This window comes from Neopsephotus bourkii, unplaced genomic scaffold, assembly GCF_033783945.1.
Source record: "Neopsephotus bourkii isolate Nb327-2 ecotype Australia unplaced genomic scaffold, CSIRO-AGI_Nbou_v1 NB_234, whole genome shotgun sequence".
Classification (NCBI taxonomy): Eukaryota; Metazoa; Chordata; class Aves; order Psittaciformes; family Psittacidae; genus Neopsephotus; species Neopsephotus bourkii.
In genome coordinates, this window is record NW_026900744.1 from 11463977 (window position 1) to 11478827 (window position 14851).

Below are 14851 nucleotides of genomic sequence, written 5' to 3' on the forward strand. Positions count from 1 at the left end.
TAGGCTCTTCAGACATGTCTGAATTCATGGAAGATGTTTGCAAGGGTTGGTTCTGAGTGTCCTAAAAATAAGGGCAAACCTGTTGTTCCTGGGGTTGTCCCCATAAACATGGATCCAGAGGAGGAAGGATGCCGGGTTCCTCTGGGGTGGGAGCAGGGGGAGAAGCACTATGTGGCTGCGTGGAAGGAGGTCACGCCTTGTGGGTTGCATCATCCCTCTCCCTGCTTCCCCCAGGACTATGAGAGCAAATTGGAGGCTTTGCAGAAGCAGATGGACTCTAGGTATTACCCCGAGGCAAACGAGGAAGAAGAAGAACCTGAGGATGAAGGTGAGGGCTATGTGCCGCCACAGGGTTTTGATGCTTTCTGCAGAAGAGTGGACTGTGGGTCCCCTGGGCACCTCTGTGCCGATGTGCTCCCTCCCAGTGGTGGGGTGACTGTCCCTCTGTGTCCCCACAGTGCAGTGGACAGAGCGTGAGTTTGAGCTGGCCCTCTGGGCCTTTAGGAAGTGGAAGTGGTACCAATTCACCTCCCTCCGTGACCTGCTCTGGGGCAATGCCATCTTCCTCAAGGAAGCCAATGCCATCAGTGTGGAGCTGAAGAAGAAGGTGGGTGCCTGGGGCTCCTCTCTGGCTTGCTGCAGCGCCCATGGCAGAGGCCACAAGCATGGGCAGCCAGGGAAATACTGAGGAAGAGCTTACTGCTCATGGAGCTTGATGTCCTCACAGGTGGCTCACTGTCCCCCTCTACCCCTCTTCAGGTCCAGTTCCAGTTTGTTCTCCTCACGGACACGCTGTACTCACCTCTCCCTCCTGACCTGCTGCCTCCTGATGCTGCCAAAGACCGGGAGAAGCGGCCATTCCCCCGGACCATCGTGGCCGTAGAGGTGCAGGACCAGAAGAACGGGGCAACACATTACTGGACCCTGGAGAAGCTGAGGTGGGTGAATGTTGCTCACACCAGGGAGGGCTTGGATGGCTTCAGCCCGGTTTCTCACTGGTGCCCACTGCATTCCCCTCTGCCTGCAGGCAACGTCTGGACCTGATGCGTGAAATGTATGACCGTGCAGCAGAAGTGCCTTCCAGTGTCATTGACGACTGTGACAACGTGGTGACCGGCGGAGATCCTTTCTACGACCGCTTCCCCTGGTTCAGGCTGGTGGGCAGGTGAGCACTTCGGCTCCTTGTTAAGCACAGCTGGGACCCGCAGGCAGCCCACAGGAGGAAGCGCCACCAGCATTCACCTCTCTGGGGCTGTGCGCTGGAAGGATGTGTTGTCCCCACACAATGGTGGTCGGGCCCATACTGTCTGCGATGGCTCTCCTCCGCATTGGCTGCTGGGACCCCGAGTGACCTGCAAGCCCCTGACAATGCTCCTGCTGCCTGCCCTAACCCAGTGCTGTGAGACATGGGCTCTTGGCTTGCTGACAGCGGGAGGTGGGGGACCCGCAACTGTCCAGCAGGCCAAGAGCCTGTGTTGTTGTGACCTCTGCGAACACGAGCACGTGTTGGTGTTGAGCATCTGTCTGTCTGGTATGTGGCGCGTGTCTCACTGCACCTCCCGCATGCTGGTTGGAAGGGTGCAGTGCCAGCAACAGTGATGGGCTACCCTGGCGAGTGGGTCTGCCCTGGTGGGCAGGGGGAGCAGGGGGCTGAGCCGTATGCACGTGGAGAGATTCCCTTTGGTGGCAGGGGTGGCAGCGAGCCTCAGCAAGGGGAATCCCCACAGTTTGCACCAGTTCCTTGGCTCACTCTTTTCTCCACCCTTTATAGCTGACGGTGGTTGGTGGCTTCCTTTTGGAGACTCACTGGATGGGCAGGTCTTCCTGACGTCCCTTGCTTTAAGCAGAAAAACCCACTCACCCCAAAACCTAACCAGGAGAAAAACAAAACAACCTAGCAAAAAAACCCAAATTCCTTTTCTTGCTCTCTCTGTTTGGAACAGCTGGTGTTAACCTGTCTTCTATCTTGTTGTACTAACCTTAGTTCAGATATCTCTGGCTGCAACAGCTCTCCTCTTTTCAACACATGCATGAGCGAGCGCATGGCTGATCTCACCCCCTCCCCTACCTTCTCGAACCCCGACTCCGACATCACCGAGCCTGCTGACGAGCAGCACCAGGGGCAGGAGGAGGAGGAGGAGGAGGAGGCGGAGGACCTGGAGGAAGACATCTTTCCGGAGTGCCCACTGTGTGATGGCCGGGATCCGTTTTACGACCGCTCCCCCCTGTTCAGTTTAGTAGGAAGGTTGGTGAGGTTTTAGGAGAGCATGCCGGGAAGGAACTAGCTCTTTCGCATGAGAGAACTGCTTTCGGACATGATTCCCACCTCTGGGGTGTGCTGGAGACGCAGGGGGTGGGTGGCCAGCTGTCCAGGATTGCTGCCAAGCCTGGGGCACCCAGTGGGGCAACAAGTTGCCCACCGAGGTAGGGCTGTGACAAGCACTGAAACAGTAGGGGAGAGCAGAAGGAGTCAGATAACATCAGCTCCACTGGAGACCCTTTAGGCAGGTCCCTCTTTGGGCAGCCCCCACAAAGGGAAGCTCTGCTGCATCCCTGGCACTGAAGCAGCCAGTAAAGCTGCATGATCGTCTTGGTCTTGGGTACTTTTGTGGACCTGACCCTGCAGTGCTGCTGGCTGAGGACATACAGGCATTTTGAAGCCATGCATGCCTCTGGCACTGGCTTGGCCATCCTGTGAACCCTCCCCCAGCCATGAGGCTTGGATGTCCCCAGGCAATTGAGGACAAAGCTGATGGGTGAAAGGGTAGACCAGGGTGCAGGAGGGAGAGGAGGACTCTGAAAAGAGGTGTTTCCCTCACTGCATGTACCCAATGCTTGGCTTGCGGCCATCCCTGACAACTTGGAACAGGAGATGTTCAGGGAGGCCATGGAGACCTGGGTACAGGCTCCAACTCTTCCTCAGCTCCAGCCAAGAACAAGAGCTTTGAGTTTTCATACCTGTTGGCCAGGAGATGCCTGTGAGCTCCATCGCTCTTGGCCTGGAGAAACTCACCAGCTACCAAATCCAGTCTAGATCTGCCTATCCCCAAGATGGGATGTGGTTGCTGCCAGCTCTGCTCCAAGGTGATGTGTGCCCAGAGCTCATCCTGGAGCTTCTGATGCATGCAGGAGCAAGAGGGTCTCATGACAGTGCGCCTCTCCCTGTTGGGGCTGCGCCAACTGGGGTGGAGCTGGAGCAGTGGAACTCTCTTCCTTGGTATGCTAAAGCCAGGTTCAACCCTGCCAGGCAGAGTATGAGCAGCGAGGTGGGGAGGAGCGGGACCAGTGTAGGCAGAGAGGGCAGAGGTGGGATAAGAGTCCTGCAGCCTCAGACCGAAAGAGCTGGGTTCTTCCCCCTTTTTTTTCCTTTTTCCCTTATTTTCAAAAACAAAATGACCAACACCTCAAAAAACCCCAAAACTCTTGGGGGCACTTAAAAAAAACCGAACAAGGCCCTGTGGCAGCAGCCCCGCTCCATGCCGGGGACACATTCCCTGGAGCTTGGCGCATTCCGACTTCTTTTGAGTCTGCCCTGGGTTTGGCTCCCCACGCAGCAGCTCCGCCGGCCACATTTCTTGTGAAGTGTGCTTGGATTGGTTTATGATTGGATCCTTGTATTTGATTTTTTCCCTTTTCTTTCCTTTTTTTTTTCTTTAAGGTTTTTGGTTTGGTTTATTTTGGTTTGGTTTTGGTTTCTTTTTTAGCTGCTGGCTCTGTCTCTCCAAAGCTTTAGCTAAAATTGGGGTTATTTCACTTTTGTCTTCCTTTGGAAAGGCTTTTCTTTGGTCTGAGCATGCCATCTTTGCACCTCACCAATCTTGTGGTAGTGTCCCTGCCCTCCTTCCTCTAGTGACACACGTGTCCCCCTCCTCCTTCCCTCCCCCTCTTCCCTCCCTCTCTTTCCTCCCCCCTCCACCTCCTTGGCTTCAACACCAGGTGCCCTGCTGTTTCAGGACGGCGGGTGCACCCAGATCCATGCACTTTTGAGACCTACCCATGGCCACAGGGCCACACAGGAAGCCCTGGCCCACTCCAGCCCCTTGTCCCTGGTGGCCTCAAAGACATGGAGTGAGATTGCCCCAGCAGGAGACAGTGATGGGGCATTGCCTTTGCTTCACAACTTGAATCGTTGGAGATGATTTGGGTAGAAAAAGCCTCAAGCAGTGGTTGGTAGTCAATGGGATTCACCAGAGCAAGAGGGAACCTCCAGACTTTGGGGCTTGGGCTGCAAGTGTGGGGCTGAGGCCTCCTGCAAGAGCCCATTGGGCCACCTTTGGGTGCTGTTGGATGTCTGCAAAGCTGTCTGCAAGGCAAGAAAGCACTGCCAGCTGCCTGGAGATGCAGAGAAGCAGAAGTGTCCTGGATGGCCCCGTGACACCCGAAGACACTGTCTGTCAAGACGTTGGTGGATGCCCTGGGGAAGGGTGCCAGGCACCCTGCACCCTTTTTTGCTGGGAAGAGTAATTGGCACATCTCAGCAGGGAGCTTGATGCCAAAGGCTGTGTGGGTGACTTGTCACTGCTGAGGGCATGGCAGCCGCCATCACTGGAGTGCCAGGAGCCAGTTGAACAGCGAGCCAGTCGGTGGGGAGCTTGAAGAAGGCAGAAAGAGGAGTCAAAACATGAGAAACAGGGAGATGCAGCCTGACAGGACTTGTCAGCAGCAACACGGGGCAGCTGTCACATCGTGTTGAACCCCAGTGTGGCCCCTTGCCTGTGACGTGCTGGTGGGCAGCCTGGGATCCTGAAGCCACACGTGAGAAGGGATGGGGTGAGGGGGACACATGCCACCAATGCTGCCAGCCACGCCGTGCAGGACGGCAAAGCCACCAGCAGTCTGCAACACTGTGGGCAGAGCAGGTTCATCTCTGGAGGCTTCTGGCCTCCAGCCAGGACCTCCCCCTCTCCTCTCCTTCACACCTGCTGGTCTCTACCTCCCTCATCACCCTCCTTTCCCCCCCCCCCCGCCTTGCCCCTGTTCCCCTCGGTGACTCCGCAGCTGCCCCCAAGTCCTGTCGCAGCACCTCCTGCCCTAGTGCTCCAGCTCTCCACCACAGAGAAGGTCCTCTTCCCTCCCAGCTTCACGGTGGCACCAGCGCAGCCCCCCTCCCCTCCCCGCCCGCCACGGAGGTGACAGCCGGAGAGGTAGGCAAGGCCGGTCTGCTTCGTGGTGCTGCCCAGGGCGCGCTGCCCGCTGCCTGCCCGCTGCCCGTTCCCGACCCTTCCCGGCTGGCCCTGGCTGCCTTCTCTTTAGTTTTGCTTTGCAGCGCCGTGGTTGCGCCGTGAGCGGTGACCTGGGATCCCGGCCGGCGCCGGCCATGCCACTGCGCCTGGGCACCTGCGGGTGGGAGCAGTGACCGCTCTCCCCCCCCGTGTTGTGTGTCCCCCCCCCCTTCCCCTCACTGGCAGGGCCTTCGTCTACCTGAGCAACCTCCTCTACCCTGTGCCCCTGGTCCACCGCGTGGCCATCGTCAGTGAGAAGGGCGAGGTGAAGGGCTTCCTGCGCGTGGCGGTCCAGGCCATCTCAGGTAGGAGGGGGACCGCCCCCAAGCATGTGCCCCTCACATCCCCCGCACCCCCCGTGCTGGCTGACCCCCATCCCTCCTCCAGCGGATGAGGAAGCCCCTGACTATGGCTCTGGCGTGCGGCAGTCGGGGACGGCCAAGATATCCTTCGATGACCAGCACTTTGAGAAGGTATGGCGGCAGCTGGCTCTTGGTGTGTGCCTGGGTACCACAGACCCCTTGCCTGCCATGGCAGCACTCCCTCATGGGGACCACCAGGCTTCTAGAGGTGCAGGCATCACCCTGCTCTTGACTGTGTCCTAGGGCGGCTGCTGTGGGGTGGGAGGCTGGAGATACCCTGCTGCTCAGGGCAGTGATGGGCTGTGCGAACACAGCCACCCTGACACCACCAGCATCCCTTAGCCCCACAGTGGAAGGTGTCCCTGACATTGGCAGGGGGGTTGGAACTGGATGATCTTTAAGGTCCCCTCCAACCCAAACCATTCCATGATTCCATAATTCCTGGTGCAGTTCCAGTCGGAGTCATGCCCAGCCGTGGGGATGTCTCGCTCGGGGACCTCCCAGGAGGAGCTGCGCATTGTCGAAGGCCAGGGGCAGGTCAGCGACGTGGGTCCCTCTGCTGATGAGGTCAACAACAATACCTGCACAGGTGAGGGGGTGCTGACAAGTGGCTGGGGAGCAGCCCCCTCTCCTGACACCCAGCCTCTTCCACCCACCTGAGCATCAAAAGCCCATTGCCCTAGTGCAGGGCTGCTGGCAGATGCTGGGGGGTGCAATGCCTCACCTTACTGAGGACCCTTCCCTCCCTGCAGTGACACCAGAGGACCTTCTCCTGGACAGCCCAGAGAAGTCTGTGTCAGAAGGGCCACTGGAGACGGCTCTGGACCACTTGAAGCTGGGCAGCATGTTCACATTCCGTGTGACAGTCTTGCAAGCCTCCAGCATCTCTGCAGAATATGCAGACATCTTCTGCCAGTTCAAGTGAGTCCCCTATGCCCCTCCAGCCCTACCTCTCCCACTGTGCTCTGGTCATTGCCTTGGGCTGGTGATGAATGTAGGGGAGCTCCAGAACCTCTGAGCCCTTCAGGGGCGGGAGGCAAACCCAAAGGCTGCAGGATGAGCCCATGCACTTGTCTGGTATCTTCTCTGGTAGAAAGGCAGGGAGAGGCTCCCACCAGGTTTGAGGGATTCTGTGCCAGCCCAAGGTATTGAGAGGAACTCTTGTCCTAGTCTCTTCCTTCTCTCTCCTCCCTACTCCAGCACATCCCTATCCCACAGCTCCTGAGTCTCTTTCCTTCCCTCTGCAGCTTCATCCATCGCCATGATGAGGCCTTTTCAACTGAGCCCTTGAAGAACACAGGACGGGGGCCGCCATTGGGCTTCTATCATGTTCAGAACGTGAGTACCTCTGCCCTGCCCGTATCCCCTCACCCCTATGGCTGCTATGGTCTCTGAAGGGCTGTTGGCTGGATCTTCTCCTCAGAGAAGATAGTCAGAGCTGCCTAGCTAAGCCAGCCTTAGACAAAGTGTATGTGTGGGGCAAAGAGCAAAAACCTGCCACCCCAAAAGGCTGGGATTTCACAACAGTGGTCTTTGTGGGAAGAGCATCACTGAGCCACAAGGAATGGGGTGGGTGAGGGTTGCAGGGGATTGGACAGGCTTGCACCCTTCCACTTCCGCAGTGCTGTTTGCTGGCTGCATCCCTTTCCCAGCTGATCTGTGCTGTTGATGGCTCTTCCTCCCCTAGATTGCTGTGGAGGTGACCAAATCCTTCATTGAATACATCAAGAGCCAGCCTATTGTATTTGAAGTCTTTGGGCACTACCAGCAGCATCCCTTCCCGCCCCTCTGCAAGGATGTCCTGAGGTGGGTGCACCCTGGGCTGCTCCAGCCACTGGGTGCCACTAGGGCACCTGGTACAGCTGGCTTCCTGGGGACCTGGAGAAGGGGGTTAGGTCGTGGGAGGGGGTGGCCCTGGGGTAGAGGTGAGGTTGGCTGGTTCAGGGGTCCTTGTGGATGCTTTAACTGAGACAGTTCTCTCTCCAGCCCACTGAGGCCATCCCGGCGCCACTTGCCCCGTGTGATGCCGCTCTCCAAACCAGGTAGGGGATTTGGCATCCTGCCTCTGCCCACCCATAGTCCCTGTGCTGGGTACAGTGTCCCCTTCCCCAAAGGAACCAGTTAGGACCTCAGGGCACCACAAAATGTACTGTGGACCAAAATGTTCTACCACCAATGACACCCTAAAGGCCTGGCTCCCATTCCTGCATCACCCGGATGATACAAATCCCCCCTTCCCACCTCCTGTGGAATCTCAAGGAGGAGGCTACCCACTCTGGATGGCTCAGCAAGGGGTCAGCAAGGTCCCTGGGATGGGCTGTCCCCCTCTATGCACTCCCTCCTGCCTTGCTGCCACCTCCATGTGTCTTCCCGTGGCCCCTGCCTGCTCTACCCGTATCCTGCCTGCCATCAGACACTCCAGATGCCAGCAGCAAGCTCACCCTTTAAGCTGTCTTTCCAACTTGCCCTAGTGCCTGCAACGAAGCTGAGCACCATGACTCGGCCCAGCCCCGGCCCATGCCAGTGCAAGTATGACCTGATGGTCTTCTTTGAGATCTGTGAGCTGGAAGCCAATGGCGAGTAAGTCCTGCTGGAAAGGGGAGCATGAAGGAGAGCGCAGTGATTTGGTCAGTGCTTGATGAGGTTCTGTGTCATGCCATGATCCTCTCTTCCAGCTACATCCCTGCCGTTGTGGACCACCGTGGAGGCATGCCATGCCATGGGACCTTCCTCCTCCACCAGGTACTCCATCCCTGAGATGCTGTTCTGACTCTAACTCCTGCTAGGACCTTTGCTAACCCCTATCCATTCTCTCTGGCCTTGCGGGTCTCAGGGCATCCAGAGGAGGATCACTGTCACCTTGGTGCATGAAACAGGCAGCCTCATCCGCTGGAAGGAAGTGCGGGAGCTGGTTGTAGGTAAGCCAAGCTAGGTTGGATAGGCTGTGAGCAACCCCCACCCACCAAGCTCTCAAGCATCCTCTTGTTCTGTTTCTCACCTGTGTTCCCATGTGGAGCTTTTGCACCTGCCTTGTCTCCTCTCCTGCCCCGCAGTAGCAAAGCTAACAGAAGGTGACACCAGGACATAGTGTGGGCAGGGTGCCTTGGTCCTGGGTATCACATTCAAGAGCTGTATTAGGGCTTCTGGCATCAAGTGGGCAAGAACTGGGAGGCTGCTGTCTGTAATGGGGGGGTTACTGGGGTGATGCAGACAGGTGGGTTGCCCATGTCCCTCATGGGAATCCTCACTGGCCACTTCCTGTAACCTGAGAGGCATCCTGTAAGGGTGGTGAGGCACTGGAATGGGTTGCTGAGGGAGGTTGTGAATGCTCCATTCCTGGCGGTGTTCAAGGCCAGGTTGGACAGAGCCTTGGGTGACATGTAGACATTTAGTGTGAGGTGTCCCTGCCCATGGCAAGGGGATTGGAACTAGATGATCTTAAGGTCCTTTCCAACCCTAGCTATTCTATGATTCTATCCCTGTGCTACACTTGCAGGTCGGATCCGGAACACCCCAGAAGCAGATGAGTCTCTCATCGACCCCAACATCCTGTCCCTGAACATCCTCTCCTCTGGGTACATCCACCCCTCCCAGGATGACCGGTGAGTGCTGCTGCATCTCTTGTTCTTCCTGCACTGTGGTGAGGGCTGCAAGGGGAGACATGGGGAGGCTCTCAGCCCCTCTGCAGGGTCCTGCTGACCTGTTGCTGCCTTGGGGGGTACTTTTCTGGAGCTGCAGAGGGTCTTGGGGTTCAGGGTTGCCAGGCTCCTCCCTCCTTCTCCCCAAGGCCTCCCCGCACTAGGCTTTGGCATGAAAGGGAATTTGGGTGGTGATCCTGCTCTCTGTTGGTGGCTGTGACTGCCTGGCACATAGAGCCGGTTGGTACTGCTGCCAGGAGGATGTACCAACCCCGTGGCTGAAGAGGACCTGCTGTGAAGGGTTATTTGTCCCGTGTTCCAGCAAACTCACAGGAAAGGCCACTTGGTGCCCATGGCAGTCCCTGTCTGTGCAGGAGTGATGCAGAAAAGCCATCCCTCACTGGCACTGGGGGATGGCTGGGTGATCTTCGTGATGCCTGTCCTGGGAGACTGTGTTCCCATTGTGGGTTTGGCAGGGGTGTGGGAGCAGCAGAGCCAGAGGGGTTTTATGTCTAAGACCTCTCTGGCTGGGTCCTGTGGTGATGTGAGGAACCAGTGGGTGCAGAGAGCAGAACTCTCCTCTGAACCAGGGCTGCTGGCAAAACTCAGGAGGCTGGCAGGGGTCCCTGGCCAGAATGTGTGCGTGCAGGTAGCTGTGACAAGACAAGGATGGTCATTGGCACCACCAGAAGCAGCAGGGGTCGGTCCTGGGCTGTGCATATGGCGGTTTCCAGTGCAGGAGCATCCTGCTGGGGAGTGGGAACCACTTTTCTTCTTGTTTTCTTTGGGATCACTGCTGCATCAAGGTGACCTGTCCCAAGGCAGGGTGGTTTTGGGCTGGGATAATAGGGGTCTGGGCAGGAGGTGCCACCATGCAGTGCTCCCAGAGCTGCTTCTGGACATGGTGGGTGACAGGCATGCAGTGCTTGGGCAGCAGAGCCACACCTCGGGGTCAGATATGCGTGCAAGCAATGGACCAAGAGACTTTGGCACAGCTATGGGGACAACAGCAAGACCAAGTGGGGACTATTGGGCAAGGAGGGCCTGGCCAGGCAAAGCCACGGTGGTTTTTTGCTGGGCTGCTGGGAGCTTTGTGGCTGTGGCACCTGTGGGCTACTGGGGCTGCCCTGTTTTATGTCAGCTCCTGACCTGGCCGGTTGGTCCCAGGATTTGCAAGAGCCTGCCTCGCCTGTGCTGTCAGTGGGTCTGTGCCTCAGGGACAGCCCCAGTTCGGCTGCAGGCCAGCATGCATGCCATGTATTACCCGTCCTGTGAGCCTGTCTAGGGCCAGGTAGGGGGAGGAGTGGGCAGCCGGCTTCCTGCGGGATGCTGAGGGGCCCTCCCCGCTTCCATCCTGCATGCAGGTGTGCATGCCTTAGCCCCACCAGCCTGCTAGGACAGGCAAAGGGAGGACAGCAGGCAGAGCCAGGGCCCGCTTCACCTTCCTTCCCGGCTGCTTGTTCTCCCTGCTTTGCTGCCTTATGCCGTGCAGCCTCCTTTGCCCAGAGCAGCCCTAGCTCCCCTCCCCATCCAGCCTTCCCAGTTCCCTGGAGCTGCTCAGGAGACCAGGGAGCACTATGGCTCCCTCCCCAATACCCATCCATCCCTGCATCAAGCGCCCAGGGAGGAGTTGTGGGGGGCAGCCCCCAGGGTCCCCCCTTGCTTCTCTCTGCTGCTGCTGCCCATCAGAGCCCACACTAACCATGTGATTGTTTTGTGTTTTCACAGGCAGTTTCTTGATTCGGATATGCCTAGGTATTATTTGTTTCCATTGATTTTTTTTCCACCCTCCCTTCTTTCTTTCTCTCCCCTCACCTTGGTGCACTCACTCCGGCCGGAGGCAGCACTTGGACATCCAGCCCCCCATCCCTCTACATGCCCCATCCTTTCTCCCTCCCATCCTCGCACCTCTTGCTCACCAGCCCCTTTTGCTGTTTGTTTGGGCCGCGCTCTCGCTGGCTGCTGCTCCCCTCGCACGCCTGCGTCCCCATCGCCTGATTTGGGTTTTGGTTTATTTCTTTCTTTTTGACTTCACTGCTCTCTCATCTCTTTGGCATCGGGTGCTAAGTGTGCCGCTCCCCCGTTGCCTCCCACCCAGGTTCAGCCCCCAGCACCACTAGGAGTAGCTGCAGGGCTGGTGCAGACCATGGTGGGAGCTTCAGGCCACCTCCAGCCCTTGCCTGGGCACCCGGTGATGATGGCTGGGTGCACAGTAGACTTGCTGGTGCAGATGCAGCATATGGGTGGTGTGTTTGTACGTAGGTGCAATGGTGGGTGCACACACACCCTAATGTGGCATAGACTGTTGTACCCCTCTGTAATGGTGGGGATCGGCTTCTGAGGGCGGTGGGGGCTTCAGCTGGGACTGCAGTGTGAGCCTGGTGTATGGGTGTATGGGTATGTGCTGTATGGGCAAGAGCCAACAGATCCAGATGCTGCTGCCATCCTCTGGATGGAAGCATCACCAAGGCCCCAGAGGATGTGGTCCTATGGTAGACAAAGAGATGAAGATGCACTTGGGAGACAGGGGATGGGGTCTCCTGATTCCTGGTGGGCCCCATAACTTTGTAGCTGGGAAGTTGTCCTTCCTTCATCAGTTTGAAGCTGGTCTTGCTTGGAGATGCCTGGGGGCAGATCTGTCCCTCCGTCAGTATCCCAGGGTGCAGGAGGACGGATCCAGCATGGATACAACCCCTCTACTTCAGGAGATGTGGGGTCATATTGGCATTGCCTGTGGGCTGTCGGTACAGTGATGCTTTCCCTGTGTACCAGGGATGGGCCAAGAAATCTCCTGCTGTGTGGGTACCATGAGTGGCACCTTTCTGAGGGGCTGCACTGGGCAGCAGCTCCTTGCCCTGGAATGGCAGCGAGGGCAGGGTTAAGGGGATGTGGAGCACATGTGCTGCTTCCCAGCTGCCAGACTGCAAGGAAGGTGGGTGGCAGAGGGTTTTCACCCATGCAGGTAAACCTCTGACCTTGCCAAGCTCCTTCTCGGCTCTGATTCAGCATTCGGCTGGGCAGGAGCTCCTTTGGCCAGCAGAGCTGACATAGGGTGAGTCACCTCTAGAGGGGCTCTCCATGGCTGTGGTCCTGCTCCAATGCCAGCCCTGTACAGACGATGCTTTCTGACCTTTTGTTTTTCTGTGTGTGTATGTGTGTGTGTTTGTCCTTGGGTCGCCTTCCACTTATAGCATTTCGTTCGGAAATGACACTAGGTATTTTGCGTGCACCTGCTCGGTCTGGTCCCACCTGCTTTTCTCTTTTTCTCCTTTGCCTCCCTTTGCTTTTTGCTCTTTTCCCCCCTCCCCTGAGGCTCCTATTCTCCTCCTCCCTGGGGAGCACTCCCTTCTCAAGTGACCTGTGTCCGAAAGGTGATCCTTCGCCTTGGCTCTGTCTCATGTGGGGCTTTTTAATGTATTTTATGCACCTTCTGAAAGCGTCGCTCTCCCTCTTCTTCCTACACGGGGGCAATTGCAGCTGAGAGCCTCTCCCTGCTCCCTCTGGCTGCCCTGGTTTGTGTTCAAAAAGCCCCTCAGCCACCTGGGTGCTGCTTCAGGGATGTGCTGAAGCATCCTCATTGAGACATTGCTGCTTCCTGACGATGCTGAGGCAGGAGCCAGGGCTGCAGCAGCAACAGGTGGCTTTGGGGAGTGGGTGTCCCATAACCCAAGGATGGCCCAGGAGGCAGCCCAGAAGAGGGGCAGGAGGTGAAACAGGGATACCCAATGCCTCTTGCTTCCCCTACTCTTGACTGCTTGACCTGAAGAGGCTGGTAGCCACTCTTGCTCTAGGTGGCTTTGCCGTCCTCTATGGGACCCCATAGGCACCGAGCAAGTGGGGCCAGGTGTCCCCTGCTCCTTCCCCCAACCTGGGAATTATGGAAAACCAAGTGAGGAGAGTGAGGCAGCATGGTGGGAATGGGGCTGGTGATGAGGGGAGAGCAAGAGCTGGGGGAGACAGCCCAGCAGGGGCCAACTAAAAAACTGTGGCTCCTGGGTCTTGGTGGGGCTCAGGGCTGGCAGATGGGGCAGCCCTGGGGAAGGGAACTTGGCTGGTATGGGGACTCCCCAGTGCTGAGCATCCTCCCTCCTCTCCCTTCTGGCCACCTGAATGGCGACAGCTGCTCCTGGCGGGGGCTGGGAGGTGCTGTGTGCCGTGGGCTGGATGGTGGGACCTTGCCTGGGTGTGCTGGTTTGGCAGATCCCACTCTGAGCATGGCGGTGGGGCATGCACCCTTCTTTGCCCTCCTTTGCCTTCCCAGCCTGCCCTGCCTTGCCTGCACCCCAGCTGAGCCCCCACTCCTCCCACAGTCCCTCCTCCCCAGAACCCCGGCCTGCTGGCCATGTCAAGGGTGCCACATCCCCTTCCTGCCACACCTTATCCCCCTTTGCCTTGAGCCTGTGTCCTCTGGAGTGGCTGTCCCCATCTGTCCCTGTGGTGTGTGCATGTCCATGTGTCCTTGCAGGCCTTGCTGCAGCGGGGGACAATAGCATCTCCTTGCTCGCTTGCCTAGGATTCTGGGGACATTGTTTTACCAGTTCTGCTATTTTATTCTTGTTGCAGGACTTTCTACCAGTTTGAGGCAGCATGGGATAGCTCCATGCACAACTCGCTGCTGCTCAACCGTGTCACCCCGTACCGGGAGAAAATCTACATCACCCTGTCTGCCTACATTGAGGCAAGGACCTTTGTTGTAGTGCTAACAAAGTCTAGTATTTCCCCTACTGCCGGGATCCAGCCACTGGAAACCTCTCCTTTACCCTGCACCAATGCTGACAGGGTGCAGCCTAGTGCTTGGGGTTCCTGGTGGGACCACAGGAGTGGAAACCACTGGGCACCAGGGGTGGGAGAGACTTGATGGGTTGCCAAGAGACAGTCCCCATCCCCCCCCATGACACCTTTTCCCCCTGCTCTGCTGCAGATGGAGAACTGCACTCAGCCTGCCGTCATCACCAAAGACTTCTGCATGGTTTTCTACTCCCGGGATGCCAAGCTTCCTGCCTCCCGCTCCATCCGCAACCTTTTTGGCAGCGGCAGCCTGCGGGCTTCTGAGAGGTACTGGGAAGTTCCTGCCTTTCTGGGAGAACAGAGCCTTCACCCAGGGACTGGGGCCTTTCTGGGGCATTCCAGCAGCCTGGGTGAAATAACCGGGGCATGGGGATGGGATAGAGCTGGTAATGCCTCATCTCCCTTTGACCACAGCAACCGTGTGACAGGAGTCTATGAGCTCAGCCTCTGCCGAGTGGCAGATGCCGGCAGCCCAGGTGGGTGTCATGTCTCTGCCTGGGTGTTCACCACAAGGCTGGCAGGCACAGCATGGTGGTTGGGGTTGGGTCTGTGTGTCTGTCCCCCCTAGTATGTGTCTGTCCCCACAGGCATGCAGAGACGTCGCCGGCGTGTGCTAGACACCTCCGTAGCCTATGTGCGGGGCGAGGAGAACCTGGCTGGCTGGCGGCCCCGCAGCGACAGCCTCATCCTTGACCATCAGTGGGAGCTGGAGAAACTCAGCCTCCTGCAAGAAGTAAGAGTCTGGGCTAGAAACAGGGTAATGGGGCATGGGACACATGGTCCCTGGAAGGATGTCATTAAGCGGAAGGGGCCACCTCTGAGCTATGATGTATCTGCCCAG

The 14851-nt window shown here is 57.8% G+C and overlaps 1 protein-coding gene across 16 annotated transcripts in view; it reads left to right on the forward strand.

Moving 5' to 3' along the window:
- The window catches only part of KIF1A (kinesin family member 1A), a 35329-nt gene that overhangs the window by 15436 nt on the left and 5042 nt on the right, over positions 1 to 14851 (forward strand). For 4 of the 16 annotated variants that reach the window (XM_061345319.1, XM_061345323.1, XM_061345325.1 and 1 more), the window contains 20 exons: positions 235 to 328; positions 459 to 607; positions 760 to 938; positions 1028 to 1165; positions 5409 to 5527; positions 5610 to 5695; positions 6035 to 6173; positions 6337 to 6505; positions 6832 to 6922; positions 7272 to 7390; positions 7571 to 7626; positions 8056 to 8164; positions 8260 to 8326; positions 8418 to 8502; positions 9081 to 9186; positions 10951 to 10977; positions 13786 to 13900; positions 14144 to 14277; positions 14425 to 14486; positions 14598 to 14743. In XM_061345319.1, the coding sequence (XP_061201303.1) occupies positions 235 to 328; positions 459 to 607; positions 760 to 938; positions 1028 to 1165; positions 5409 to 5527; positions 5610 to 5695; positions 6035 to 6173; positions 6337 to 6505; positions 6832 to 6922; positions 7272 to 7390; positions 7571 to 7626; positions 8056 to 8164; positions 8260 to 8326; positions 8418 to 8502; positions 9081 to 9186; positions 10951 to 10977; positions 13786 to 13900; positions 14144 to 14277; positions 14425 to 14486; positions 14598 to 14743 (2190 nt within the window). Of the gene's footprint in view, positions 1 to 234; positions 329 to 458; positions 608 to 759; positions 939 to 1027; positions 1166 to 1984; positions 2246 to 5408; positions 5528 to 5609; positions 5696 to 6034; positions 6174 to 6336; positions 6506 to 6831; positions 6923 to 7271; positions 7391 to 7570; positions 7627 to 8055; positions 8165 to 8259; positions 8327 to 8417; positions 8503 to 9080; positions 9187 to 10950; positions 10978 to 12413; positions 12438 to 13785; positions 13901 to 14143; positions 14278 to 14424; positions 14487 to 14597; positions 14744 to 14851 lie in introns of all 16 variants that reach the window. The other 12 variants (XM_061345321.1, XM_061345327.1, XM_061345324.1 and 9 more) reach the window with 5 other exon arrangements.